Source organism: Sorex araneus, chromosome 8, assembly GCF_027595985.1.
Source record: "Sorex araneus isolate mSorAra2 chromosome 8, mSorAra2.pri, whole genome shotgun sequence".
Taxonomy (NCBI): domain Eukaryota; kingdom Metazoa; phylum Chordata; class Mammalia; order Eulipotyphla; family Soricidae; genus Sorex; species Sorex araneus.
Genome location: NC_073309.1, coordinates 8,535,477 through 8,562,723, shown reverse-complemented (window position 1 = coordinate 8,562,723; position 27,247 = coordinate 8,535,477). Strand labels below are relative to the sequence as shown.

The following is a 27,247-nucleotide window of genomic DNA, read 5'->3' as shown; positions in this document are numbered from 1 at the left end:
AAGTAACTTTTCTGGTGCTGTTGTTAACTTGTTCCTTTTTTTTTCTTTTTTACTTTTTTTTTTTTTAATTTATTTCCCCATCCCAGGTCTCCCTCTCCTGGTTCTGACTCATGTTTTCTTTCGTCACTACTCTCACCTGCCACGGCGTGGGGGTGGGCCTGCCCCCACCCCCATCCCGTCTGAATCATTTTTTGTTCCTTTTCTCTCTGTCGGTTTTTGGGAGAAATTATCCTCTCCCCCTCCCCCCCACCCCTCCCTCCACCCCTCCCCGATCTCAGTAGTCACCGCTACAAGTAACAAATGCACTGTGAAGATTCCAGTATTAATAAAGTTGTACTGTAACTAACAGCCTCCTCTGCCTGCAGCGTGAGGCCCGCCCTCCACCTCCCTTCCATGGCCCCGTGGGCTCCGAGGACCCTGCCCATCACACCCCGCCTCCTGCTTGGGTGCTGCAGCTGCCAGCGGGAGCAGGCTGCCCGGCCCCCTCCTAATTCATCCCCCAAAATTCAAACCAAGTCCGAAGGAGACGAGACAAAGCTGATGTTTAATAGAAAAAAAAAAATTCTAAGGAACAAGACAAGCATTCACTGTGTTCACTGTGTTCACTGTGGCAAGATGTGGCGTGTGACCAGGGCTGACCCCTCCCCCCACCCCCCTCCCCCCATGCAGGCCTCAGGTGAGTCAGCACCGGGTGGTGCCGAGAGGGGTCCTGAACTCCTGCTGGCCACCAGTGGCCAGAGGGGCCTTTCAGGAATCCCCCTCCGGGGAACAACACCCTTCCTGGGTCCCACCACCCCTAAGACTAAGGCCCAGCAGCATGGCAGCTGCCCTCAGGTCACAAACAGGCCGCTTGGTGTAGGGGGGCCCTACCTGGGGGACCCCTAGCAGCCTCACTGAGGGGGGAGCCCAGCCTTGGCTCCTGGGGAGCGAGGAAGGGCGGTGGGGGGAGATGGGGGCTGAGAGTACATCGGGGGCACCACACACTTGGAGGAGGGCTCGGGGCCGGGGGGCAGAGGACTGGGCACCTCACAGTCATGCCAGGCCAGGGCAGAGCTTGCTTTACCTGCAGGCGACAGAAAAGGAGGCAGGAGTGATCAGCCCCGCCCCTGTCCCCAGCCAGCACACGAGGCTCTTGGCGCTGCACCCAGTGCCCCTCTAGGGCTGGGGGGTAGGGCACCCCTCCCTGGGTGCAACTCTGCCTAGGGACCTGGGCTGGCACATGTCCTGTCCCCAGCTCTTCCCCCCCCCCCCCCACAGCTCCTTACAGCAAGAGCAATAGAGCAGCTCCATGACCCGGAAGCAGTTGTCCAGTAGGGCTTTGGGTCGCACCAGCTTCAAGTTCAGTCCTGGAGCACTCAGAAGTGACAGCAGTGATTGCACCTTGGGGCTGACCTCCACGTCCTGGAAGGGAGGAGAGCAGTCGGGGTTACCGGGGTGAGGAGGAGACAGGGGCACCCCTCTGAGCCACACCACCAGGGAGACCGCCAGGGACCAGGAGCCTCCCAGCAACTTGTTTTGTTTTTTTTTTTGCTTTGCTTTTTGGATCACATCCGGCGATACTCAGGGGTTACTCCTGGTTTGCACTCAAGAATTACTCCTGGCGGTGCTCGGGGGACCATATGGGATGCTAGGAATCGAACCCGGGTCGACCGTGTGCAAGGCAAATGCCCTACCTGCTGTGCTACTGCTCCAGCCCCCAGCAACTTCTATCTTCCAGCAGGTACCAAGTTCCCTGTAACGGTCCCTGCACAGCCCTGAGGCTGGAGGGCTGGGGGGACTCGAGGCTGTCAGCCCCTGCCTTGCAGGATGCCAAGACCCAAAGGCCCCCACAGGCTCCAAGGACGAGGACAAAAGGGGGTCTGAGGGCGGTCTTGGAGGAGAGCGGAGAGGAAGTCAGAGGGCTCAGGTGGGATCTCCCCCAGATACTCAACAAAGGAACAGGGGTGGGAAAGAAGGGGCAGGGCAAGGACTAAGCAGAGGTCGGGGGCAGGGACGAGTGGGGAGAGAGCCCTCTTAGAGTGAAGGGGGCTGGGTTGAATTATGTCCCCTTCCTTCCTGCCACCCCCCCCAAGTTATACCCAGGGCTGGAGACAGCACAGCGGTCAGGTATTTGCCTTGCATGCGCCTGACCCTGGTTCACACCCTCCACACCTCAGCAGACTCACTCCTGAGCAGAGTCAGAAATAGCCCCAGAGCACCACAGGTGTGACTCCCCCCCACAATAAAAAAGTTCTAAGAACTGGGGATAGACCCCAGTGATTCCAGTGCGAGTGTATGCTGCAGACACACCTGCCCACGTCCCTGTGCACACAGACACACCTGCACACAGACACACCTCCACACACCTGTGCATGCAGAAACACCTGCACACAAACACAGGCACATCTCCACACACCTGTACATGCAGGCACACCTGCCCATAACCTGCACATGTAGACACACCTGCACACACACCTGTGCATGCAGACATACCTGCACATGCACAAAGATATACCTGTACATACACAGACAAATGTGCATGCACACAGACACACCTGGACATCAGAGACACGCATGTGCATATACACATCTGTCCACGCAGACACACCTGTCCATGCACACAGACACACCTGGACATCAGAGACACGCATGTGCATATACACACCTGTCCACGCAGACACACCTGTCCATGCACACAGATACTCCTCCACACACACACACAGACACACCTGTTCACACCTGCAGATGCCCCTGCTCACAGGCATATCTGCGTCACACGGACATGCACTCACCAGGAGGCCTTGCTGGATGTCCAGCAGCAGTGTCTGCACCTCCTGCAGGTACGTCCAGGACGGGTGGCTGTCGAGCAGCAGCTCCTGCACTGCCTCGGTGGCGCTGAGGCTCACCCAGACCCACAGGTAGCGCAGCTCCTGCTGGCTCACCTGTTCCCTCTGCTGCAGGGACAGGAGACACCGAGGAGAGCCCGGACACGCGCGCGGCACCTTCTCTGCCCTCCCAGACTCGTCCTGCAGGGGAGCCCCCTAGGGGGCCCCTCCGGGTGGCAGGCCGTGGGCCTCTGCCAGGAGGCACTCCTGGGTGAGCAGGAAAGAGCCTGGCCCAGGACCTGCTGAGACCCCCCCAGCGGGAGCCTCACCAGTCTGCTGACGTTGGCCATCCTCAGCACCCCCTCGTAAGGCACGCTGACCCTGTAGTTGATGGGGAAGTAGTGCTTCTGCGGGCAACAAGAACACACAGGCCAGTCAGAAATGGCACCCAGAGACCCGACCATCCTGCCCTCAGGGCTCACTCCCTTTCCTCAGGGACCCAGAAAGTGCTCCCCGAGGACAGAGGGCTCCAGGAAACGTTCCCTCGGGGACAGGAGGTGCTTCACACGCACCCCTCGGCTATTTGCACGCCTGGAAGTGGAGACCCTGGAGCTGCGCGCTCGGGTACTGACTCAGCACACACCTGTGGCTGGCCGCAGTCAAGACTGTTCCAGAAGGTGGCCCTGCAGCCAGGTGACCCGGGCTTCCCCCACAGAAACCTCCCATTCCCGGGCCCTTCACTCCCAGCCAATACCAGGGCAAGGGGCAGGGGACGCGAGTCGGTGGGGAAGCACAGCCCTGCATGCGTGACTGTGGCCATCACCCCAGGATAAACACGCGGCAGGGAGCAGACGAACCAATCAAGTGTCTGTGGCTCCCTGAGTGCCACACGGCAGGAGAGGGAGCACAAGGTCAGACCAAGTAGGGGACGGAGACGGATGGCAGCTGGAGGAATGTGTAAGCTTGAGTGGGCCAGGGTGAGTCTGCGAGTGGTGTGAGTGATTGTGTGAGTGGATGAGTGTGTGATGTGTGAGAGGGTGTAAGCCCGTGAGTGTGTGGTGTGAGTGGTTTGTGAGAGAGTGGATGAGTAGTGTGAGTGGGTGAGAGTGTGTTGTGATTGTGTGAAAGAGTGGATAAGTGTGTGTTGTGTGAGTGGGTGTGAGTCTGCATGAGTGTGCGGTATGAGTGATTTGTGAGAGTATGGGTCATTTTGTGAGAGAATAGGTGTCTGTGGTGTGATTGTAGGAGAGTGCATGAGTGTGTGTTGTGATGGTGTGAGAGAGTGAAAGAGTGTGTGTGGTGTAAATGATTTGTGAGAGTGGATGAATGTGTGTTGTGATTGTATGAAAGAGTGCATGAGTGTGTGTTGTGATTGTATGAAAGAGTGCATGAGTGTGTGTTGTGATTGTGAGAGTGCATGAATATGTGTTGTGATTGTATGAGACTACATGAGTGTGTGTTGTGATTGTTTGAGAGAGTGCATGAATGTGTATTGTCATTGTGAGAGTGGATGAGTATGTGGTGTGAGTGTGTGAGAGTGCATGAGTGTGTGTTGTGACTGTGTGAGAGAGTGCATGAGAGTGTATTGTGGATTGTGAGAGTAGATGAGTGTGTGGTATGAGTGAGAGTGCATGAGTGTGTGTTGTGATTGTGAGAGTGCATGAGTGTGTGTTATGACTGTGAGAGTAGATGAGAGTGTCGTGTGATTGTGTGAGAGTGCATGAGCGTGTGTTGAGATTGTGTGTGAGAGTGGATGAACTTGTGATGTGAGTGTGTGAGAATGCGTGAATGTTGTGATTGTGTAAGAGTGCATGAGCATGTGTTGTGATTGTGAGAGAGAGTGCATGAGAGTGTGGTGTGATTGTGTGAGAGAGTGCATGAGTGTGTGGTGTGATTGTGAGTGGAGGAGTGTGTGGTGTGATTTGTGAGAGAGTGGATGGGTATGTTGTGTGACTATGTGTTAGAGTGACGATTGTGTGGACATGTCTTGCCAAGTAGATGAGGGGTCAGTGAGAGTGTGTGTGACTCTGGGGGTGAGTGTGGCCATGTGCACATGGGGGTTGGAGAAGGGCCGGTGAGTTCAGGAGACCCAAGGCCAAGGTGCTGCCCCCGAGGGGTCCCAAGCGGCCAGGGGGCTGGGGAGGGGATCAGCAGTGCCCGAGTTACCATGTACTGAAGACGGTTCCTGTACTGCAGCTTGTCGCGCAGAAAGCCTGTCACATCACACTCCTCCTGCAGGTTCTGGGGCAAAGGCCGCACCTGCAAGTCTTTGTTCCCCAAGGTCATGCCCAGCAGGACGCCGAGATCTGCGGAGGGCACCCGAGGAAGCCCATCAGTCACTTTCAAGTGTCCCCACCAAAGCTCTCCAGGAAGGTCAGAGGGCAAAGCCTTGGGGGTGGGAGGTTGCCACAACTGGCAACGCCTTCCCTGCGTTCTGGGATCCAAGCCTGTTCTGAGCACAAGCCCTGTGCTCCCTTCCCACCCGAGACCAGGGCTGCATGTGTCACCTGGGGTCTCAGGAGACACGGATGCCAGCTCCAAGCCTTGGAGGGTTTGTGGGTGACCTTGACATCTGTCTCACTGAGATCTACCAGCCGGGTGGGGCACCCTTGGTCACTCTGCAATGCTAAGTAAATTTCCTCAGTTTCTCTTTCCAACTACCCAAGGAGTTGCCTGCATTCACCACTGGGAGTCGCTGTGACCTCAAAAACTGTCACAGTTAATTTCTCGGAAACCAAACAGATTTAGAAAGAGGGATTGCTGGGCGGTTGTGGAGATGTGGTTGGAGTTAAGGCACTTGCAAGGCAAACCACACATCAAACAGTTGGATTTCCTGTGCTGCCTGGAGCCAGGAGTGAGGCCTGAGCACTGCTGGGTTTGGTTCAGCCCTCTTCTCCTGGCCCCCCCAGGGCCCCAGAAAAACAGGAAATTTGGAATAAATATGAACAACGGTTGAGTCCATCAGAGCAGACAGAAAATTCACACTCACGAATAAATTCCCATTCAAACGATCAGATGCCGACACCCCACACTGCTACTGTGTAAGCTCACTCAGAGCTCTGCAGTCTCCTGGTTAAATCTCGGAAGAGGTGCAAGTCAAGCCGAAAAAAAAACGGGGACAGTGGTGGAGGGAAGGTCACACCTGTGGTGGGACTGGTGTTGGGATTTGAATGCCTGTAATAACTGTATTATGAACAACTTTATAAACCAGTGGTGTTTCAATAAAGGGGAAAATATTTTTAAAATCATCAGATCTCAGGTTTCCCCTGTCAAAATGGCAGCTAGGGAGTTGTTTTGTTTTTTGGCTTGCGTTTTGGGTCATACCCGGCTGTGCTCAGGGCTTACTCCTGGCTCAGGAATCACTCCTGAGGTTCTGGGGGATCATCTGGGGTTATTAGTAATCAAACCAGGGTCAGTCTTGTGCCAGGCCACCGTCTAAACCCCGTAAGAGGGGGCTGGAGCAATAGCATAGCGGGTAGGGCATTTGCCTTGCACAAGGCTGACCCGGGTTCGATTCCCAGCATCCCATATGGTCCCCTGAGCACCGCCAGGAGTAATTCCTGAATGTATGATCCAGGAGTAACCCCTGTGCATCGCCAGGTGTGACCCAAAAAGTAAAATATAAAATAAAATAAACCACGTAAGAGCTCTCCAGCCCTGTTCTGTTTTCTTTGCAGGACATTTACTGCTCAAAGCCGTGAGGCAGAGACTGTCATCTTCGAAAGCGATTTGGCAACTATTATTAATGGACTTGGTAATATCCATGCCCTTTGGCCCACTAAGCCTTAAAAGTGTCTACACCCTTTGGCCCGTTAAACTCATTTCTAGGAACAAATCTGAAGGAGAATAAAAATGAGAAAGGAAAAAAAATTTTTTCTGATCACACTTCAATGCCATACTATTCCACAGCAGTAAAAATCTTCAAGTAGCCTCAACATTAAAAAAATCATGATAAAAAAAAAAATCATGAGTGAGGCCAGTGACAAAGAATGTTGATATGCTTGTGTGATAGGAAAAATGTGTACGTGAGGCTCAGGGAGGTCTGCCCGAAAGCGTGACTCAGCATCCCTCATCCGGGCCCGTAGCATGACTGGCATTTTAATTCTATGTCTGGCTGTAGGTCTAGAAATAAAGAGATCTGTGTGTGTGTGTGTGTGTGTGTGTGTGTGTGTGTGTGTGTGTGTGTGTGCCTACACACAGAGAGAAAATTTGGTGGGAAGAAACCCAATCTCTAGGGGCAGCTTTAGTTTCCATATATTTCATCAGAGGCATTTGAATTCTACGATCAATATCTACAATTGTTAGAGACAAAGACAATCATTGTTTTCGCTCCTTTTTTTTTCCCCACCAAAGCCAGGCACGCTGTGTCACTGGATCCACCCCATTCTGAGTGGGAATTACTCACCGGACTTCCCTGTTCGCCTTCCTGACACAGGAGACTTATCCGGCTTGAGCTCAATGCCACCGCCCCCCCTCCCCACCTGTCGCAGCCTGCTGCCAACTTGTCTTCTGGGGGTCCTTCCCTGGCCCTCTGCTCCCAGGACACTCTCTCTGCCTCTTTCTTTCTCCAGTATTTGGACAAAGGGCCAAACACCAAGTGACTTTCTCAGCGCCGATCATAAGGCCGGGCAGGTTGTAGTCACCCTTGCCCCCACCCCCCACCCCTGCCCCCAGTATGTGCCCACACCGTGCCCTGGGCCTGGGTGGCTACTCCCCTCTTGGGCTGCTCTGGGGTCACTTACACTCTCCAGGCCTGCCTCGAGCCCCAGCCCCGCCCACCCTGAGCACGCCTGAGTCCCTCGAGAGGTCCTCCCGGATGGGCTGGCCTGGTTCTTGTTTTTGAGTCCCCCGTGCGGTTGGGCCACTGGCCAGGGGCGTACTTGGAGGACCGGTGACCTCAGGTAGCTGTGGCTGGTTCGCAGGGACTGCGCGTGAAGATGGGGATCTATGGGTGTGTCTCTGCCAGCATCCACGCCCAGATCCTGGCGTCCCTGAGCAAGGAACCAGGTGCTGCCCAAACGCCAAAGCTAATGATGACGATGATGATACTGATATATCTGCCGCAAGAGGTCTCGCTTCCCATGGGACTGTCATCACCATCCTGTGGGCCCCCCCAGAGCAGGTGACCAGCAGAGCCACATGGAGCTGACCCCACGCGCTGCCCCCCCAGGTGGCCCTGCCCTCCAGCTCTGTAGCCGTACCCCACTTCTCTGACCAGTGTGTCAGCCACCCTCCAAGGTGTCACAGCTGCAGTTCCAGAGGGAGGCCAGTGGGCCGGTGACCAGGCAAAGCCTACAATGCTGGAGCCTCATGGCGGCTGGGCACCCGGGGACCATCAATGCCTGACCTGGCCAGCTTACACCCCTCTTCCTCCAGAAGGAAGAGTCTGCCAGGGAGCAAGAGGGCCCTTTTCGCAGTGAGTGGCCAGCAGTGACCAATGCCTCACCCCCAGGACCCAAATCTTGCCTGCACAAGGGGGCAACAAGAAATTCCCGGAGAATTGCCGAGTGGGTGTCGGGCTGTCGGGTCTCTGCAGATGGCCCCGCCTGTGCCCAGTGGGCGGGGCTTGATCACAGGCGAGCAGCACCCGGCATTGGGGACCCCCCAGGGCCAGCAGAGGCCGGGGAGGCAGCTCCATCTTTCCCCTCCCTGAGTGCCTGTCCCTCGGGTCCCCTCCCTCTTCAAGGCCTCGGCCCGCGTCTCCCGGGCTTGCTGCTGAGCGGGCGCCCAGGCTGTTCCCTGTACCTGGAACAGTGTCGTCATCCCGAACCCGGGACCCGCCCACCTCTTGGACCACGTCATGCCCCCCACCCCGCACCCACCGCTGCACCCCGCGCCCAAGGGGCCCTCCTGTCCGGTCTCATGCCCTGCCCCTTTGCAGTCGGAGGGACGCGCAATCCTTTTCGGGGGGGCGGGGGGTTGCGTCCCCCGACTGCAGGAGCGACGCTGGGCTGCAGCGCAATGCCCTGCAGCGGCCTGGCGCGGGCGCTGCGGAGCGCGCTCGGGTCCCTGTCGCCATGGCAGCGACGCGGGGGCGTGTGGCAGGCGCAGGGGAGCGTGATGGAGCCGGGGTGCCCACGGCGCAGGGCGCGGCTGCCGCATCCCCCCCACCCCACTGCAGATATGGTGCTCATGGTGGTGGATTTTGTAGCGTTGCAACTTATTTTCCGCCGAACGCGCCGCGCATCTCTCCCGGCCTTTCCGTTTCGCGCCGGGCGCGAGGCGGGAGGCGCGGCCGCTCCGCAGACACCTGCTGCCCGCCTCCCCAGACTGGTCCCCGCTCACCAGCACCCCTCCATGATGACCACACCCAGAGAGCCCCAAAATGGCCTCGCCGCTACTTGGGGGGGGCACCGTGCTCCCCGGCACCCAGATAGATAGGGAGGTGTCCATGCCACCCAGTCCCAGGGTTGCCTATCCTGCTGCCCACCCATTGCCTGTGCCCATCCAGCCTCCCCCCTGAGCCTGTCTCTACCGGGGGTCTCTACCCCGAGCGTGAGAATCAATGCACCTTCTCACGGACAGACACCCTGGTTCCCACGGTGATGGCAGATTTCCCCCCACCAGGGTCCCCGGACCGCCCCCCCCCCCCAGTACTCACAGCGCAGCCAGGCGAGTCTCCGGGGCATGGTGGCGCGCTGGCTCCCCGAGGCAGCAGAGGCAAAGTCCTGGAGAGATGGTGGCCGGTCTAGACACTGAGGCCCTGGGTGGGGTCTACATGGCCTCGGGACCCAGAAGTGGCCTCGATGGTCAGGGCTGGCCCCTGGGAGGAGTGGCCCTCGGAGGGGTGGCAGGTGCTCCGGGCAGCACCTCTTATCTGCCCAGCAGTGCAGAGCACAGCCAGTGGGCGGCGGCAAGGCCCATGGCAGCCGGACCTGGCCGGAGAGGTCCTCCTGCGCCGGCAGGAGAGTCCCCGACTGGCCCCTCGGAATCTGGGGCTGGGTTGAGCTTCCTCTGGTTTTTCCGTCTGCAGCTGCTCAGTGTGAAGTCTGGCTCTGGAGAGAGAAAGGAGGAGAGAAACCCATTATGTAAGCGCAGCACTGCCACTCAGCCACCAGCCGCAGGCACCCGAGTGCAAACTGCACCCACCCAGCGCTGTCTGGACCCCAGCGCGGCCCCAGACACTGTCCTGGGGTGGGGCAAGGGAATGACAGCAGGGACCACTGACTCCCACCCCGGAAGTGACCTCAAGATACCAGACTGGGGCGGGAGTGAGTAAAGATGACACTGACTGGCAGGCGAGAGCAGAACAAAAGCAGGAATGAATGGGCAGAGTGGGATAAATCAAAGGGGCTTCCTGGAGGAGGTGAGGTTGTAGGAAAGTACCTGAAGGACTCAGGGGGCAGGGGGGTTAAAACGCAGATCTTTGTGACTCCCACCTTATCTGCAAACTAAGTCCCATCCTCCTAGTACCCCAAATCCTCACCTGTTTTTAATAGGCTTGCCAGATAAAATAAATTCTAATTTCACATAAACAACACTTGATTGTGTGTAATTGTGCCTTGAATATTCTTTTTAGTTGAGTTTGTTCCAAGTATTGCATGAGATGCACTTTAATGATTTTTTTTTAAGTAGGGGCAGAAAGATAGTACAACAGGTAAGGCACTTGTTCTGCATGTGGCCAACCCTGGTTTAACGAGCTCTGGCCCCACACACAAGTCCCTTAGCAACTGCCAGGAGTGATTCCTGACCATAGAACCAAAAACAGCCCCTAAGCACTGCCGGTGTGGCCCAACACTCCCCTCCCCATATATTATTTATTTGAAATCCCAAATTAACGGGATTCCTGTCTTCTTATTTGCTGCTTGGGCAACCCTGTGGTATTTGGCTGAGTTCTTTCTGTGTGTTCATGACATGCCCAGGGCTGATCCTGATCAATGCACCAATTCCTACTCACAGGCACCATAGTGGGTCATAAAATACCATTTTAGGAGGTAGAAGAGGTGGCAGGAATGTTAAGGAGCATGCCTTTTCCTGCAGCTGACTCAGGGTGCTTCCTCCATTCCCCAGACATCACTACGGGGCCCCTGAGAGGTGGTGGATCATACTGGGAGAGGCCCCTGGACCTCCTGAGCACATCTTGGGATGCTTAAAAAAAAGTCTTACTTTATCAATGTGGAAAACAGACCCTAGGACAACAAACAGTTAAGGCGCTGGTCCTAGGCCACAGAGCTTGCAAGAAATGCAACAGGTCTCAAAGCGGCAGGGGTCTGGCACTCAGCCCCGCCCAGCAGGTAAGCACCGGCTCTGTGAAGCCACACTCACTGGGTAAGCCCCCGCCCAACTAGCAAACCACGCCCACTGGGTAAGCCCCGCCCACCCGGTAAGCCATACCCATCAGAGAAGCTTTTGCCAGCCCCAGGCTTCACATCATCCCTCGCCCCGCCCTGGATGGAACCCCAGTCATCTACACCCAAGGCCTGCTCTTGGTCCGCTGTCCGGCCGCTCAGGCCCCTCTTGGTCTCCTGCAGATGAGGACCCTGAGGCTCCAGAGGCCTAGGTTAGCCTTCTCCTGCCCTGCGCCTTGAGCTTCGCTCCCCTCTCTGCACCTGGTCAGGGGAAACAGCATAGGGTGTTGGCATGCGGGGCCGAGGATAGGATTTGGGGACTTCTCCATTCCTGCCACAGTGCAGGAAAGGCCCTTCCCAGAGACTGAGGGGCAGGCGGGCAGGGCCCGCCGCCACCCACCCTGCAGACTTCCAACTCCACCGGCGTCAACCCAGCCTGCCCTCGCTGCTGCTTCTGACCAGTGTTGCTGAGGTCTGATTTGCATATGGTGAATTTCCCTCTTTGGGTGGGGCCTTCCGTTTCTCCTGAATCTGCAAGGCTCGGTGGGTGCTCTGGGCTCTGTTGTGCTGCCCAGGGCTCCTGGGGACACTTGCCTCAGCCCCAGCCCAGGTTTGTTCTCTTGGCAGAGCAGGACTCAGTGGCCGTGAGGGCACAGAACAACCGCCCTCCACCCCCGTAGTTCCTACCAGCATCTCTCCGCCAGCTGTGCTCAGCAACTGTGCCGGGGATCAACTCCGTGGGCGGGGGTGGGTGGGTAGGTGTGGTTAGGGCCACCCTTTGAGGTGCCCCAGTGTTAAGAGCCTTAACCCCTGTACTACTCTGAGGCACCGCCCTGGCTGCTCAGCCATGAATCCACACCATGGAATCCTGAGAAAGAACCAGGGTCTGTTCCCTCCCTTCCCCTTCCCCTTCTCTTTACCCCTCTCTCTCTCCTCTCTGTCTCTCTGTCTCTCTGTCTCTCTCTCTCACTCTCCACCCACTTCCCCCCCCCCACCTTTGTTTTTGGGCCACACCTGGACTGCTGAGCGGTTACTCCTGGCTCTGTACTCAGGGATCATTCCTGGCGGGCTCAGGGTGCCAGGGATGGAATCTGGCTCAGCCGCGTCAAGGCAAGCCCCCTTGCTGCTGTGCTATCACTCCAGCCCTGTGCCTTTGTTTTCAACCACCACGTAAAGGACTGGGAGATAGTACAGCCATCAGGGCAGTCCTCACGGGGACCATACAGTCCCCTGGCGTTAGCAGGTACGGTCCTGAGGGCCTCCAGCACTGGGGCTGATCACAGGGCTGGGGTGATCCCTGGCACCACAGGGAGCATCGATAGACCCTTGTGTTGAGTCACCTGCCCACTGGGGGTTTAGAATCACAGTTGCGGTTCCCAGGGCTGCCTGAGCCCCAAAGCCCCCCCCCTAACCTCCCCAAATAAACCACCATATCTGGGGCATTGCTCCTGAGAGCAGAAATGAGCGGGAAAAGCATTAGATGGTGCACGTGAGGGGGGCCGCGGGTTGGGGAGGGTCCAAGAGCCACACAGACCCAGTCGCCGCACACCAGTGAGAGCCTCGGGGACCTCCCAGGGCCCCAGCCAGCCTGAGGTCCCGACTGCCTGCAGCTCCAGCGATGGGTACGCTTCGTTTCTCTGGGTGGAGTCCTTGCCCCTCTCCCCACCGGCTCTGTGGGTCTCGTGGCGCCCCCCAACAGGCAGTGCCGACCCCGACATCCTTGTTAGCTAAAAGGGCGGAGCGTTTTATTCTCTTCTTTTGAGTTTTTTGGCTTTAGGTGTGGTGGGGGGCGTCCCTCCCTATGGAGCAGAGCAGGGTGGGGCAGTGGGGGACAGGTGACCCAGGCGTCCTGCGGCACTGCGCTCTGAATGTTCTTGACCCATATTCTCTTATTTTTTTTTTGGTCCTTTTAAAAAATAGGCTTAAATGGGAAGGTGGGAAGGTGCCGAGCCCCTGTTCCCCCTCCCTCCACCCATAACTTCGCAGTGTCGGTCCTCACCTTTGAAGGAACGCTAGCGACTCTCAGCCCGCAGAGACTGAGAGACAGTTCAGGGCCCAGGGGCACACGCCGCACAGCTGCCAAGCCCCGAGTTCAATCCCTGACACTCCATGATCTCCCCAAGCACTGCAGACTGTGACCCCCGAGAGCCCCCAAGGTCCGAGGGGCCCCAGCAGTCAATGGCCTGACCAGGTTGGCCGATTGTCGCTGGGAGTGGCCACTCAGGTCCCCTGAGCATTGCTTGGAGGCCAAAAGAGAAATGAAGAAAGGAGAAAAGAGCTCCCTGGGGCCAGAGAGAGAGAGAGAGAGTGCAGGCACTTGCCTCACATACAACCAAGCCTGGCTCAACCTCTGGCACCACACATGGTCTCCTGAGCACCGCCAGGAGTGACCCCTGAGCACAGATGGGGTAAGCCCTGATCACTGACAGGAGTCATCCCTGAGCACTGACAGGGTAAGCCCCGAGCACTGACAGGAGTGATCCCTGAGCACTGTTAGGAGAAAGCCCTGAGCACCATGGGGTATAGCCCAGACCCTCATCCCCTACCCCCAAAAGAGGACAAAAGTTTCCTTGAACCAGACACCCCAAATGCACAGCCCCTCGGGTGCCCTGAGGAGACTGTTTGCACAGGAATCCTCCTCTCCGTCCTCCCGGCAGGCGGGGTGAGAGACTCCCGGCTCTCCTGCATGGCTCGCTCTGGATCCCCGGGTAGCCGCCCCGGAGCCTTCCAGTCCCCTCTAGGCCCCGTCCTCTCCTGCCCTCCTGCTCCAGATGCTCGCTCTGCTGTCCCCGGACACTCTTCCAAGGTCCTGCTTGCCGTTTAACACTGTTTGCAGAGGTGTTGTCCCGTCCCAGACCTGCACTGTCCTCTGTCACATCCTCTGCTGTCCGGGACACCAGGGGTCAGCTTTCTTGTGCAGGGTGACGGGCTCTGTCCCCACGAGTTCAATGTGTGGTCACATGGAGCCTGCTGTTTCCCCCAGTCCCGCTGGCCCATCTTCTCCCTTTGCGTCTGACTTTTCTTTTGCTTTTTCTTTTTGCTTTCGGGTTGATGCTGGGCCACCCCAGAGCCTCCAGCCTGCTCTCTGGCCCTGGGAGCCGAGTCCCAGGACCCTGACAGGACTGCCAGCCACACAGGCCATGGAGCCAGCTCAAGACACCCGGCAGCTTCTCAACACCATCTTCATTAGAGAGAAAAAAAAAATTAGCGAGAGGGGCTGGAGCAATAGCACAGCGGGTAGGGCGTTTGCCTTGCACACGGCCAACCCGTATTCGATTCCCAGCATCCCATATGGTCCCCTGAGCACTACCAGGAGTAATTCCTGAGTGCAGAGCCAAGAGTAACCCCTGTGCATCGCTGGGTGTGACCCAAAAAGAAAAAAAAAAGTAGCGAGAGTCCGCTGAACCCGTGGGTAAAATGTGTCTTCGCATTGACCCAGCTTTGTAAACATCCTCCTTTGAGGGTTTGGAAGCGAAGGCAGCAACACCAACGCTCCCAAAGGTTAATGCTTCCAAAGGTCTGCGCCTTCCTGCCCATTCTCTGGCTGTCCACTCTTCAGAAGCCCATGTGCCCAGGGTTCAGGTTCTGTGAGCTGCGGGCATTCCCTAGACAGAGGGACACCTGCTCTCTCGCCCCTGGTCCGCAGCCTAGGAGCCCCCCATCCCCCCAAGAACCGATGGGCTTCAGCAGTCGCTGCCCAGGACACATGAGAGCTGGCACTTTCCAGGCCTCTCTCTGGCTGTAGAGGCGGGTTCCCGTCACGCAGCCTGTGCACTTCCTGCCCCTGGACACGCTGTGTCTTCCTCGGCCTCTCCATGGCCCCCGGCAGCTCCGGCTCTGTCGCCACCGCGAGCACATCTGGCTCTGCACAGCCGTTCCTCTGCAGAGTCGGAAAATATTCCACTGGAGGGTTCCTCATGTGTCCATCGGGGTGCAAGGACAGCGGGCTTGTTACATGTGGACTCCAGTCGGACGACTGCTCTGGGAATGTTCCTAGGATAAGCTTCTCCCTCTGCCACAGGCCAGACAAGTGCCTCGCCCTGTGCTATCTCTCCAGCCCCTGTGCTTAGCTGCATGATGATCCGTGTGTCCATTTTCCGAAGCAGATACACCACTGGATCGTCCCATCAGTGGGACATGAAGGTTTCGGTTTTTCCACAGCAGTGCCAACATTTATATTGTCTTTTGCATATGTGTCTACGGGGCAGGGGGAGCGGGGGGGGGGGGGGGGCGGTACACCTGCCTGTGCTCAGGGCTTACTCCTGGCTCTGCTCTCCTGTTTTTTCTTTTTGTTTGTTTTAGGGTCACACTGACAGGGCTCAGGACTTACTCCTAGCTCAGTGCTTAGCGATCATTCCTAGCGGGGCTCAGGGGGCCATACAGGGTGTCAGGGATCAAATCCGGTGGGCTGAGTGCAAAACAAATGCCCTACCTGCTGTACTATCGCTCCAACCCTCTTCTCTTTATGTCTGTGATTCTTTTTTTGTGGGGTGGCGAAGGTACCAATGCTGCTCAGGGCTTACTACTGGCTGTGTTCTCAGAAATCACTCCTGAATTCTGAAAGGCTGAGAGGTCCATATAGGATGCTAAGGATTGAATCCAGGTCAGTGTGTGCAAGGCCAGCGCCCTACTCCTGTGATATCACCCTGTGACTCTACTACAAAGCAGAACTTTCCCTTCTCATCTATTAATTCTTCTTTTTTAGGAACCACACCCAGAGTGCTCAGGGGCTACTCCTGGTTCATCTTCTGGGTGAGGGGTGGGGAGGGAGGAAGGGAGGGGGGAGGCATTGAGTTCAGAACTCCCACGTGCAAAGCATGAGCTCAAGCACTTTGTCTAGTCTCTTCATCTATTAAAAAAAAAACAATTATTGTAGATTAGGTAACATGGTTACAGTCATGCAAACATTTAGGGTTTTTTTTTTTTTGGCTTTTTGGGGAAGGGGGTCACAGCCAGCAGTGTCAGGAATCACTCATGGTGGGCTCGAGATCAACATATAAGAAGCCAGAGATGGAATTTGGGCTAGTCGCATGCAAGGCAAGCATGCTGTCTGCTGTACTATCTCTCGGGCCCCTTACATTTATGGTTTTGATATACAAAGTTGGCATACCTTCGTCACCACCAGAGACTTTTTTGTTTTATTTTGTTCTTTTGGGACACACCCAGAGATGATCAGGAGTGATGCCTGGCTCTGTGCTCAGGGATCATTCCTGGCAGGTTCAGGGAACATATGGGCTACAGGGAACAAACCCAGGTGGCTACATGCAAGACAAATGTCCTACCCACTTTACTGTCATCCCAGCCCCCCTTCAAGTCATTTTTAAGGCAGGTTGACTGTGGTATAACTGCTGGCTAGTAAACACTCACTCCCTTTAGGCACATAGCTCGGTGAGTTTCAACATCAGCCCTATTAGAACATTTCCCTCATCCCCAAAAGCTCTCTTGGGCATCTCCTTTGCTGTCAGTCCCGTCTCAGCCCCACGTAAGGAGTTTCTCCTCGGAGAGTTTTACTCTTTCTAGCCTATGCTATGAATGGCGTCAACTATTTCTGGCGGCTCCTCCACTCGGCAAAAGCATTCTTGGCAGTGGGGGGGGGGGGGGGGACTTTGCTACTAAGCAGATCCACCAAGGGGTCCTTTTGTTGCTGAGTGGGATTCTGTTCAGCCATGATTCCTTGGTTCAGTCGCCAGCGGGAAGACTTAAGAGCCGCTCTGGGTCCTGGCTGCGTGAGTCGGGCGGCACACGCGCCCCGAGTTCCGTGGACGTTTCCTCCTTTCAAGAAAACATCTAGCAACGAGCTGCTGGCAGGAGAGTCGAAGCTAAGAAATCTCCCATCTGTTTTCCAAAGCGGCTGTGTGCCGTCCTCACTGCTGCAGTGATTCATCCCTGGTGAGTGAGGGTTCCTTCCAGAGAGTTCCTGCCCAGTTGATATGCCTCCAACAGACTCTAATGGGTTCCTCGATTTCAGGAAGCCTGAGCGGTTCCAGGCTTCACTTGCACATTTTCTGCCCGAGACTCAAAATCAGAAGCTTTTTCAAGGGACTCTCCCTGTGGGAGCCCAGAGCCCCTGCCGAGTCCCCAGGGCACTTGTCCCCATCTGAGCACCCCATCAGGGAGACAGACCCTGGGAGACTATGTTTTGTAAATAAAAAATATAGATAAGGCATTCGAGTGATAGCATTGATTTGATTTGGCTATAAGGTCATCCCCATCAAAGATCTGGAAGAACAAGGCCACAGCTGGGGGGATGTGGCCAGGCCGTGGGACACCATCAGGCCCAGCAGTGCTGGGGGCCCCCAGAGTCACCTGTCATGCTCCAGGGTAGAATTTTAAGGAGTTTTTGTTGGTTGCTTTGGGGTCACACAGTACTCAGCAGTTACTCTCAGCTCTGTGTTCAAGAGTCATCCTTGGGGGCTGGAGCAATAGCACAGCAGGTAGGGCGTTTGCCTTGCATGCGGCCGACCCAGGTTCGATTCCCAGCATCCCATGTGGTCCCCTGGGCACCACCAGAAGTAATTCCTGAGTGCAAAGCCAGGAGTAACCCCTGTGCATCCCAGGTGTGACCCAAAAAGCAAAAAAAAAAAAAAAAGTCATTCTTGGACGTGCTCAGGGGCCCACTCGATTCCAGAGACCAAGCCATGCCTGCTGTGTCCCACCTTTGCGACATCTCTCTGGCCTGGATTTTAAGGTTTTGTGTTTTCTGTCATCTTATCTTGGGGGTCCACCCCTGTGACATTCAGAAGCTATTCCTGGGTCTGTGCTCAAGAGTGAGTGACCCCTGGCAGTGCTGAGGACTGAACTGGGGTGGCAGTGTGCAAGGGGAGCAAGTCACAGCCGGCAGTGTTCAGGGCTGACTCCTGGCTCTGCACTCAGGGATCACTCCTGGCAGAGCTTGGGGGATCACGTGAGATCACATGCAAGACAAATGCCCAAGCTTCTACTACTCCATCTCCTCAAGCATTCTTCTTCATTTTGCCTTTGTTTAATTTTTTGTGATTTGGGGCACACCCAGCAGTTCTCAGGAGATCTGTGACGTGGGGATTAAGCCCAGGGCACCCTCATACAAAGCATTTGTTTTCGACCAATGCACCGGCGCCCTAGCCCCTTGCATTTTTCTTTTAATCTCAAACACAGATAATAGAAAACAGAAACATCCCCATGAGTGACTGTAAGACAACTGTACCTTATAACTACCATGTAAGACACAGAACTTGCCAACCACAGCTTGCCAGCCCTTCTCTGTCCCCTTTCAACAATAGCTCTTGAAAACCTAACTGCTACCCAGCTGTTAGAGCTAGCACCCTGCTGGGCTTCAGCGTGCCCCTAGACTTACTTTTCCACTTTGTCCAAGTTTTGTTAAAATTTGATCTACCGGGGCTGGAGCAATAGCACAGCGGGTAGGGCATTTGCCTTGCACGCGGCCGACCCGGGTTCGATTCCCAGCATCCCATATATGGTCCCCTGAGCACCACCAGGGGTAATTCCTGAGTGCAGAGCCAGGAGTGATCCCTGTGTGTTGCCGGGTGTGACCCAAAGAGCAAAAAAAAAAACAAAAACAAAAACAAAAAAAAAACAAAATTTGACCTACCTTTGAAGGGTTCTTCTACCTTTTCATTTGGGGGCCACACCCAGGCAATCCTCAAGGATATCCCTATTGCACTTGGCTCGTTGTTTGGGGTCACTCAAACAACGTTGTTTGGGTGGCCCTCTGGGGACCATGTGGCCATGTGGCACCAGGGATGAACCCGGGTCTCCAGTATGCGGAGCCCGTGCACTGTCCTTCAAGCTCTCTCCCAGACCCCTGAGATCCTTCTATTTTATTTTTATTTTGGGGCTACACCCTGTGTTGCTCGGGGCTTTCTCTTGGCACTGTGCTCACAAATCACTCCTGCAGTGCACGGCAGGCGTCTTCTCTGCTCTATCTTTCAGCCCCCCCAAGTCTCTTTGAATCTATGGGGTTTCTGATTGCATCTTTTATTGGGGGGTGGGAGGGCACACGTGGCAGTGCTCTGGGCTTACTTCTGGCTCGGCTGGGGCATTACTCCTGGTGGTGCTTGGGGAACCATGTGAGATGCCAGGGATTGAACCTGCTGCATGCAAGGCCCTACCCACTGTGCTATCTCTCTGGCCCCTGGTTGCATCTTTAAGACACCACGTGGCTTGCTCCTCTGTCCAGCTCTATCTCTGCAGGGGAAGGGCCACTCCCAGCGGTGCCAGATGACCACACGGTGCTGGGGCACGAGTTTGGGGGCTCTTGCATAGCAAAGCGTGAGCTGCAGCCCTGAGCTCTCACCCCAGCTCTGCCTCTGCACATTGGCAGCTGGATTGCACCGAGGCTAGAGCCTCTGTCCCCATCTGGGTGGGGCTGGCTCTGTCCATGGGAGGCGTGTGACAGCTTGTTTTCACTCTCTGTAGCTGACAGCCACTGAGTTTAAAGCCTCGAACCCACCAGGCTTGCCAAGTGCCACCTCCCCACTCTCTTGCCTTCTGATCAAGCCTGAGGCAGGCAGAGGCAGCCGCCCACCGCGCTGCCTGCTAGGAATGAAATACTGCGCCTCCCTTGGGCCTCTGTGAGATCGGAAAGGTTCCAGGCCTGTGTGACTTGTTCTCTAGAGCCACCTTCTCAGACAAACACTGCCCCCATGTCTTCCCCTTCTTCTGGGGGACACACCCAGAGGTTCTGGTTGGGGGGCAGGCTGTGGTGGGATTGCACCCAGGCCCCCTGCATGCAAAGCACGCATTCAACCTTTCAGCCACTGCTTTGATGAGCCACAGTTGCCCGAATGATCTCATCAGACAGCCCGCTCCTGCGGCCACAGGCGAAAGCTGGCAGCCAGTGGATCCCCCCTGGTGGGCGCCAGATGAACGAGAATTGGTACCGGCGTGTTTGGGCGCCCACACCAGCTCCCTAGGGAAGCTCCCAAGTGGGAGTGTTGTGTTACATGAAACAAACATAAAGCCTGCCCAGTGCAGGGTGGGTGGGAGGGAGGGCGGCAAACCCGGGGACCAACACAGTGTGATAGGCAGAGACAGAGAGAGAGAGAGAGAGAGAGAGAATAAAAGAGACCTCATTTACCTAAATGATGGTAACAATATCAAGAAATCAAAAGTAGGGCACTCAGAAATCTCTCTCCCTCCCTCCCTCCCTCTCTCTCTCTCTCTCTCTCTCTCTCTCTCTCTCTCTCATTTTTTTTTCTTTTTGGGTCACACCCGGTGATGTTCAGGGGTTACTACTCGCTCTGCACTCAGGAATTATTCCTGGCGGTGCTCAGGGGACCATATGGGATGCTGGAATCAAACCCGGGTCGGCCACATGCAAGGCAAACGCCCTACCCGCTGTGCTATCAATCCAGCCCCTCTCTGAGGTTTTTAAGGCCAAGACATGGCTCAAAAGCCTGCGACACGTTTTGCACAGTGAAAAGCAGGCCAGATCCTTGGCACTACCCCCTGAGCACTGCCTGATGTGGCCCCCAAACAACAAAAACAATTACCAAAACATGCTCACAGCAGACCGAGTCAACTTCTCAACCTGGAGGCAGATTTTGTGCCCCCGGTGACAGCTAGAAAGGTCTAGAGACATTTCCGTCAGGACCAAGGGGTTCCACTGTTATAGCAGGTAGAGTTCAGATGCTGGACACACACCCCATGCAAAAGGCAGCCCCCCGAGACCAGGCACTCCCCAGGGGCCCTGGGAGGGCCAGCAGCCAAAGGGCCTGAGACAGGTGAGGCAAGAGTTGGGTCTTGGCTGCCGGGTCCCCAGCACCCCGGACAAGCATGTGTCACTGCTGGTCCCTGCAGCAACAGAAAGGAGAAGGGAAGAAATATTAAATAAGCACTGCCCCCTGCTCCCAAAAAAAAAGTTTGAAAAAGGAAGAGGAGTTCCCATCACAAATGTTGATCGTGCTGAAGTGACGCAGCACTGTCCCAGACAGGAAGGGCTGAGAAGAGCCGAAAAGTTGGGGCGACAGGACAGCGGGAGGACACTGGCCCAAGATCCAGTCCTGGTGTCCCCGATGGTCCCCCAAGCCCTGCCAGGAGTGATCCCTGAGCACAGCACCAGGAGTCAGCCCCTGAGCGCTGTCAGGTGTGGCCCCCAAACAAAAAAACAAACAAAAAAGAACTAGAAGGTCATTTTCTCACCCCAGGACTCGATGATCGTTTGTGCAGAATCTGGGTCCCGTGTAACTGCAGCCAACATGGCTCCCGCATAGAGGTCATGGGACTCGGGGTTGCCAGCCTGGTACCGAAGGGGCATCCTGGAGAGGGCTCTGGCCAGAGGAGGGCCAGGCCCAGCAGCTGGGCTGCTTGGAAGCAGAGCTAACGCTCAAGTGATGCGTGGAAGGCCAGGGAAAGAGCTCAGCGGGTGGAGCACAGGCTCTGCATGGAGGCTCCCCGAAATCACCCAGGAGTGACCCCTAAGCTCTGAGTCGGAAGTCGACCCACTAGCACTTCCGCTTGTGGAAGCAATGCATGACATCTGGCCCAGCACACAGGCGCAGACTGCTAACACTGTTTTGTAGCAGGAATAAATACACGCAGATGTACCATAAAATAATTTCCAAGGCATAAACAAAGCCGCCTGCCTGGAATAGCCAGCGCAGGGGCTGTTTACACTTGCTGAGAACTGGAAATCACCTAAACGCTGCCCCACAGGAAAGTCGTCAGCCAGATCCAAACTCTAATCAGTATCTGCTGCGAGCGGACTGGGAGCCCCGGGTTACTTCCAGTAAGGAGATCATTAGGGCCGATTCCTCCCATAACAGCTGTGCGGAGGAACCCACTCTCCCCGAGAAAGAGCTGAAATCCGAGCAGCCAGAGGGAAGAGTCTTCCCAGCCAGTAAATATCCTGACACTGAAAAAAACAAAATTATGTGGTGTGAGGGAAGGGCTTAAAGTTAAGCCCTTCCCTCACACCATGCATAAAGAACCTTTGAGATAGACAACAGGCGGAATTCTAAAACCTGGAGCTTGTGGTTCTAGGTGAAAATTTAGGAGGAAGAATTTTGTGATCCTGAGGTGAATCAAGTTTTCCTAGAAATGACCCTAAAGCACAAATATGCTAGGACATCACGATGTCATAACGTCAGAGGATACTCAGTGATGACAAACAGTCATTCTCAAGTGGCTCTGCATGCCTTTACCTATTTTTTTTTCATTTAAAATTTTGTTTTGATTGAGGCACTATGATTGGTGATAGGGTTTTATGCAAACAATGCCCTGACACTCCACCCCCCACCTGTGACCCCCCCAACCCATGACCCCCAACTGTCCCCCACCCTGAAAGAATCCTCTGCTCCCTTCCCCTTCCTTTGCCTTTATTTTTCCTGCTTTTTGGGTCACACCTGGCAATGCACAGGGGTTATTCCTGGCTCTGCACTCAGGAATTACTCCTGGCGGTGCTCAGGGGACCATATGGGATGCTGGGAAGTGAACCCGAGTCAGCCGCATGCAAGGCAAACACCCTACCTGCTGTGCTATCGCTCCAGCCACTCCTTATTTATTTGTTTTTTGGGGTCACACCCAGCGATGCTCAAGAGTTGCTCCTGGTTTTGCACTCAGGAACTACCCCTGGCAGTGCTCAGGTGACCATATGGGATGCTGGGAATTGAACCCGGGTCGGCCGCGTGCAAGGCCCTACCCACTGTGCTATAGCTCCAGCCCCTGTAGTCAAGACACTTTAAAAGGAGATTTTCACTTAAGTTGTACTTCATTTTAGAAGCCCCCCCTTTGCCCCACTCAACACTAATCCTGACCACATGCTCTGAGAATTGGGGTCAGTAAAGATCAGAAAAGATCAGAAAAGGCTCTTTTTTTTTTTTTTTTTTTGCTTTTTGGGTCACACCCAGCGATGCTCAGGGGTTACTCCTGGCTCTGCACTCAGGAATTGCTCCTGGCAGTGCTTGGGGGACCATATGGGATGCCGGGGATCGAACCCGGGTCGGCCGCATGCAAGGCAAATGCCCTACCCGCTGTGCTATCGCTCTGGCCCCAGAAAAGGCTCTTGATAGAATGCAGACAGACAGACAGACAGACAGACACACTCACACTCGCATATTCCCCTTTTTTCTTGGGCTCCCCCACATTGAATGGGTGCTTGCCACATGCCAGAGGCCTTGGCGTGTGTGAACTCACTGAATCCTCACAGGCCAGCGTGGGAACTACTGTTTGTTTGTTTGTTTGTTTGTTTGCCTCTTCCCCTCCCTTCCTGCTGGTTGTTGCTGTCCCCATGGCAAGGAGAAACACTTGGTTGTGGCACCAGGAACCTGGGGCAGCCGCCCCGTCTGCTTACTCTGGTAGCCTCAGGCTGAGCTACCCTGGAGGAAGGAACCATCATCATCCTCCCTGGTGTGCTCAGAGGCTGCTCTTGCTGTGCTCAGGGGTGAACCCTAGCAGTGCTCAGGGAAGAGGGAAGCTTATGTGGTGCCAGGGATCAATGTAGGGGCGCCACATGCAAGACAAGCGCCTTAACTGCTGTGCTAGCTCTTGACTTTTTATTTGATATTTTAGAGAGCTTGGGGTCCATAGGGCTGGAGCGATAGCACAGCGGGCAGGGCATTTTCCTTACACGTGGTCGACCCAGGTTCAATTCCTCCAACCCTCTCGGAGAGCCTGGCAAGCTACCAAGAGTATCCCACCTGCACAGCAGAGCCTGGCAAGCTACTCGTGGCGAATTCTATATGCTAAAAACAGTAACAAGTCTCACAATGGAGACCTTACTGGTGCCCGCTCGAGCAACTCGATGAACAACGGGATGACAGCGCTACAGTGGGGTCCACACCTGCCAGTACTAAGGAATCACTCCTGGAATGCTCATGGAACCACATGCAGTTCTGGGCATCGAATCAGGTTCAGCTGTGTGCAAGGCAAGCACCTTAACCCTGGGCTATCACCTCAGCCCCTCTCTTCACTTTTGTTTTGTTTTGCTTTGGGGCCACACTGTGTGATGCTCATGGCTTACTCCTGACTCTGTTCTCAGGGATCACTTCCGGTGGGCTCAGGGGACCAAATGGGAGGCTGGAGATTGAATCCAGGTTGGCTACACGGCAAGGCCAGTGACCTACCCGCATACAATCTCTCGGACCACTCGTCTTCAATTTTGAGGTGGAAACTGAGGCTCTGAGGATTAAAGTAATTTGTCTGAGATGACATAATTATTAATCCCAGAACAGGGATTTGAATCCAGACAAACTGGCCACTGGATGGCATTGCCAAGTGGGTGCCATGAACTGGGACTGCATTCCGCCGTGGGCAAGACCCAAAGGATTTTCTCTGTTACAGACCCAGACTTTTTTGTTCTGTTTGGAGACCAAATTCAGGGGCCAGTCAAGGGTTACTCGCAGTTCAGTGCTCAGGAGCAATCAGGGGATTACATGGTGGTGGGGCTGGAACCCAGAGGCGAAGCCTGCACTCAGCTGTCGTGCACCCTCTGACCCCAGACCCAGGCTCCTTTATCTATTTTTTCCTTCTTCTTGAGAAACATTAGGGCAGTAAGTCCCAGGGTTAGTATTAGAATGACCCTGGGACTCTAAAACCCATTAGGACAATCCAAATCACTCCATAAACAAAACAGCGCAATAAGATAATGGTTGTTTAGCTTTGAAGTGATATTTACCAACAACTGAAACGAACTGGACAAGACTGAGGTCAGAATCTTGTGATTGCCCTTTGGAATCTTCCTGGGAGGTTTTCTTCCTGGAAAGTCCCCATTTTCTATGCTCATTGTACCAGAAGGAGTGAGGAACTGGGGTTTCTGCAAGAGAACCAGGCCAGGGGTTCCTTGCTTACAGCAAGGAAATGTCAGCCCCTCTGGGCTAGACTGCTGTCACTGTTACACCTGGAAAAATCCTAGCAGAGTCGGGTCAGTAGGGAGAGGATAGACCTTGAAGGGCCACAGGGAGGTCACACAGGAGGCCAAGGAGGACTCAAGGCAGAATGTGACGTAGTGTAACATAATAGAGCGAACGGATCATAAAATCCTAGGTTCTAGGGGATCCAGAAGTGTCAACTAGGGTTTGACCAAATAAAGCTCCATGCTTTCCTGATAAAAGATTTTTATGAAAGTAGGAAGCAATGGATTATTGTTTAACATAAAATATATCTCCAATGAAGGGACTGGAGTGATAGCACAGCGGGTAGGGTGTTTGCCTTGCACGCGGCCAACCCGGGTTCGAATCCCAGCATCCCATATGGTCCCCTGAGCACCGCCAGGGGTAATTCCTGAGTGCAGAGCCAGGAGTAACCCCTGAGCATCACCGGGTGTGACCCAAAAAGAAAAAAAAATTATATATATATTCTAGGATCTCAGGGAAAGGACGAATGGAGAGGTTACTGAGCCCGCTTGAGAAATCGATGATTAATGGGATTTTATGATTATGATTTTATGATATATGATTTTATATATATATCACGATATATATATCGTGATTGGATATATATATATATATCCAATGAAAGCCAACATTCTTTTTTTTTTTTTTTTGCTTTTTGGGTCACACCCGGCAATGCACAGGGGTCATTCCTGGCTCATGCACTCAGGAATTACCCCTGGCGGTGCTCAGGGGACCATATGGGATGCTGGGATTCGAACCCGGGTTGGCCGCGTGCAAGGCAAACACCCTACCTGCTGTGCTATCACTCCAGTCCCGAAAGCCAACATTCTGATGAACTGAAAATATCAGAGTAAAGTCAGCGAAATCAAGAACAAACCTGAGTATGCTCCCCCCGCAAAAAAATAAAATACTATGTTGGGGACCAGAGCGATATACGGGCACTTGCCTTGCACACAGCCCACCCAGGATCAATCCCCGGCATCCCATCTGGTGCCCTGAACACTGCCAGGAGTAACTCCTGAGTGTGGAGCTAGGAGGAAGCTGGGTGAACCCCAAAACAAAGACAAACAAACAAACAGACCTATGCTGTATATTTGCAAGTTGTTAAGAAATCTTAAAGTTCTTAAAGTTCTCCTCACAAGAAAGAAATTGTAACTACATAGTTACATTTGTAGTATACATTGTATACTACAATTGTATATTGTATACAATTGTATATTGTATACAATATACTACAACTGAAATTGTAACATACATATTACTGTGATGATAACTTTCCAGCATGAACACAGACCAAACCATTGTGTGGCATATCTAAGATGAACATAAAACTCCTGTAATGTTAGATGTCAATTATTTCTTTTTTTCTTTGACTTTTAAATTTTTATTGAGATGCTATAGTTTAATAATAGTATTAATAATGATTGCAATATTATCAATGTCACTGTATTACTGTCATCCCATTGCTCATCAATTTGCTCAAGCGGGCACCAGTAAGGTCTCCATTGTGAGACTTGTTGTTACTGTTTTTGGCATATCGAATACACCACGGGTAGCTTGCCAGGCTCTCCAAGAGAGATGGAAGAATCGAACCCGGTTCGGCCTCATGCAAGACAAACGCCCTACCAGCTGTGCTATTGCTCCAGCCCACAAATTAACTTTTATTGATTTATTTTATCATAATTTCGTTTGCTATCTTTTTTTTTTTTTTTTTGCTTTTTGGGTCACACCCAGCGATGCTCAGGGGTTACTCCTGGCTTTGCACTCAGGAATTACTCCTGGCGGTGCTTGGGGGACCATATGGGATGCCGGGGATCGAACCCGGGTCGGCCGCGTGCAAGGCAAACGCCCTACCCGCTGTGCTATCGCTCCGGCCCCTCGTTTGCTATCTTTTTAAAGTTTTGTTGGAGCAAGTAATATGAAATAAACTTATGTGCCTGGCAAAGGGACAGGCTGAGGGGTGGGAAGGAAGCTGGGGACACTGGTGGAGGGAGGATCACACTAGTAGTAGGATTGGTGCTGGAATACTGTGTAATACACTATATATCTGAAACTCAACTATTAATATCTTTGTTGATGACAATACCTTAATAATTTGGGTTTTTTTTTTGCTTTTTTGGGTCACACCCAGAGATGCACAGGGGTTACTCCTGGCTCTGCACTCAGGAATCACTCCTGGCAGTGCTTGGGGGACCATATGGGATGCCAGGAACTGAACTCAGGTCAGCCACATGCAAGGCAAATGCCCTATCCGCTGTGCTATCGCTTCAACCCCCCTTAATAAAAATTTTTAAAAATATAAATGTTTTAGGCTTACAATACTACT

The 27,247-nt window shown here is 54.2% G+C and overlaps 1 protein-coding gene across 3 annotated transcripts in view; it reads right to left on the bottom strand.

Moving 5' to 3' along the window:
• Positions 1-7: 7 nt before the first annotated feature.
• Positions 8-27,247, bottom strand: part of IL34 (interleukin 34) — a 52,895-nt gene continuing 25,655 nt past the window's right edge. The window contains exons 1-7 of one of the 3 annotated variants that reach the window (XM_004600878.2): positions 9,894-10,026; positions 9,406-9,799; positions 4,971-5,110; positions 3,134-3,211; positions 2,772-2,933; positions 1,266-1,401; positions 8-1,063 (exon numbers count right to left, since the gene is read on the bottom strand). In XM_004600878.2, the coding sequence (XP_004600935.1) occupies positions 891-1,063; positions 1,266-1,401; positions 2,772-2,933; positions 3,134-3,211; positions 4,971-5,110; positions 9,406-9,433 (717 nt within the window). In that variant the 5' untranslated portion in view covers positions 9,434-9,799; positions 9,894-10,026 and the 3' untranslated portion in view covers positions 8-890. Of the gene's footprint in view, positions 1,064-1,265; positions 1,402-2,771; positions 2,934-3,133; positions 3,212-4,970; positions 5,111-9,405; positions 9,800-9,893; positions 10,027-27,247 lie in introns of those variants that run through there. The other 2 variants (XM_055146294.1, XM_055146293.1) reach the window with 2 other exon arrangements.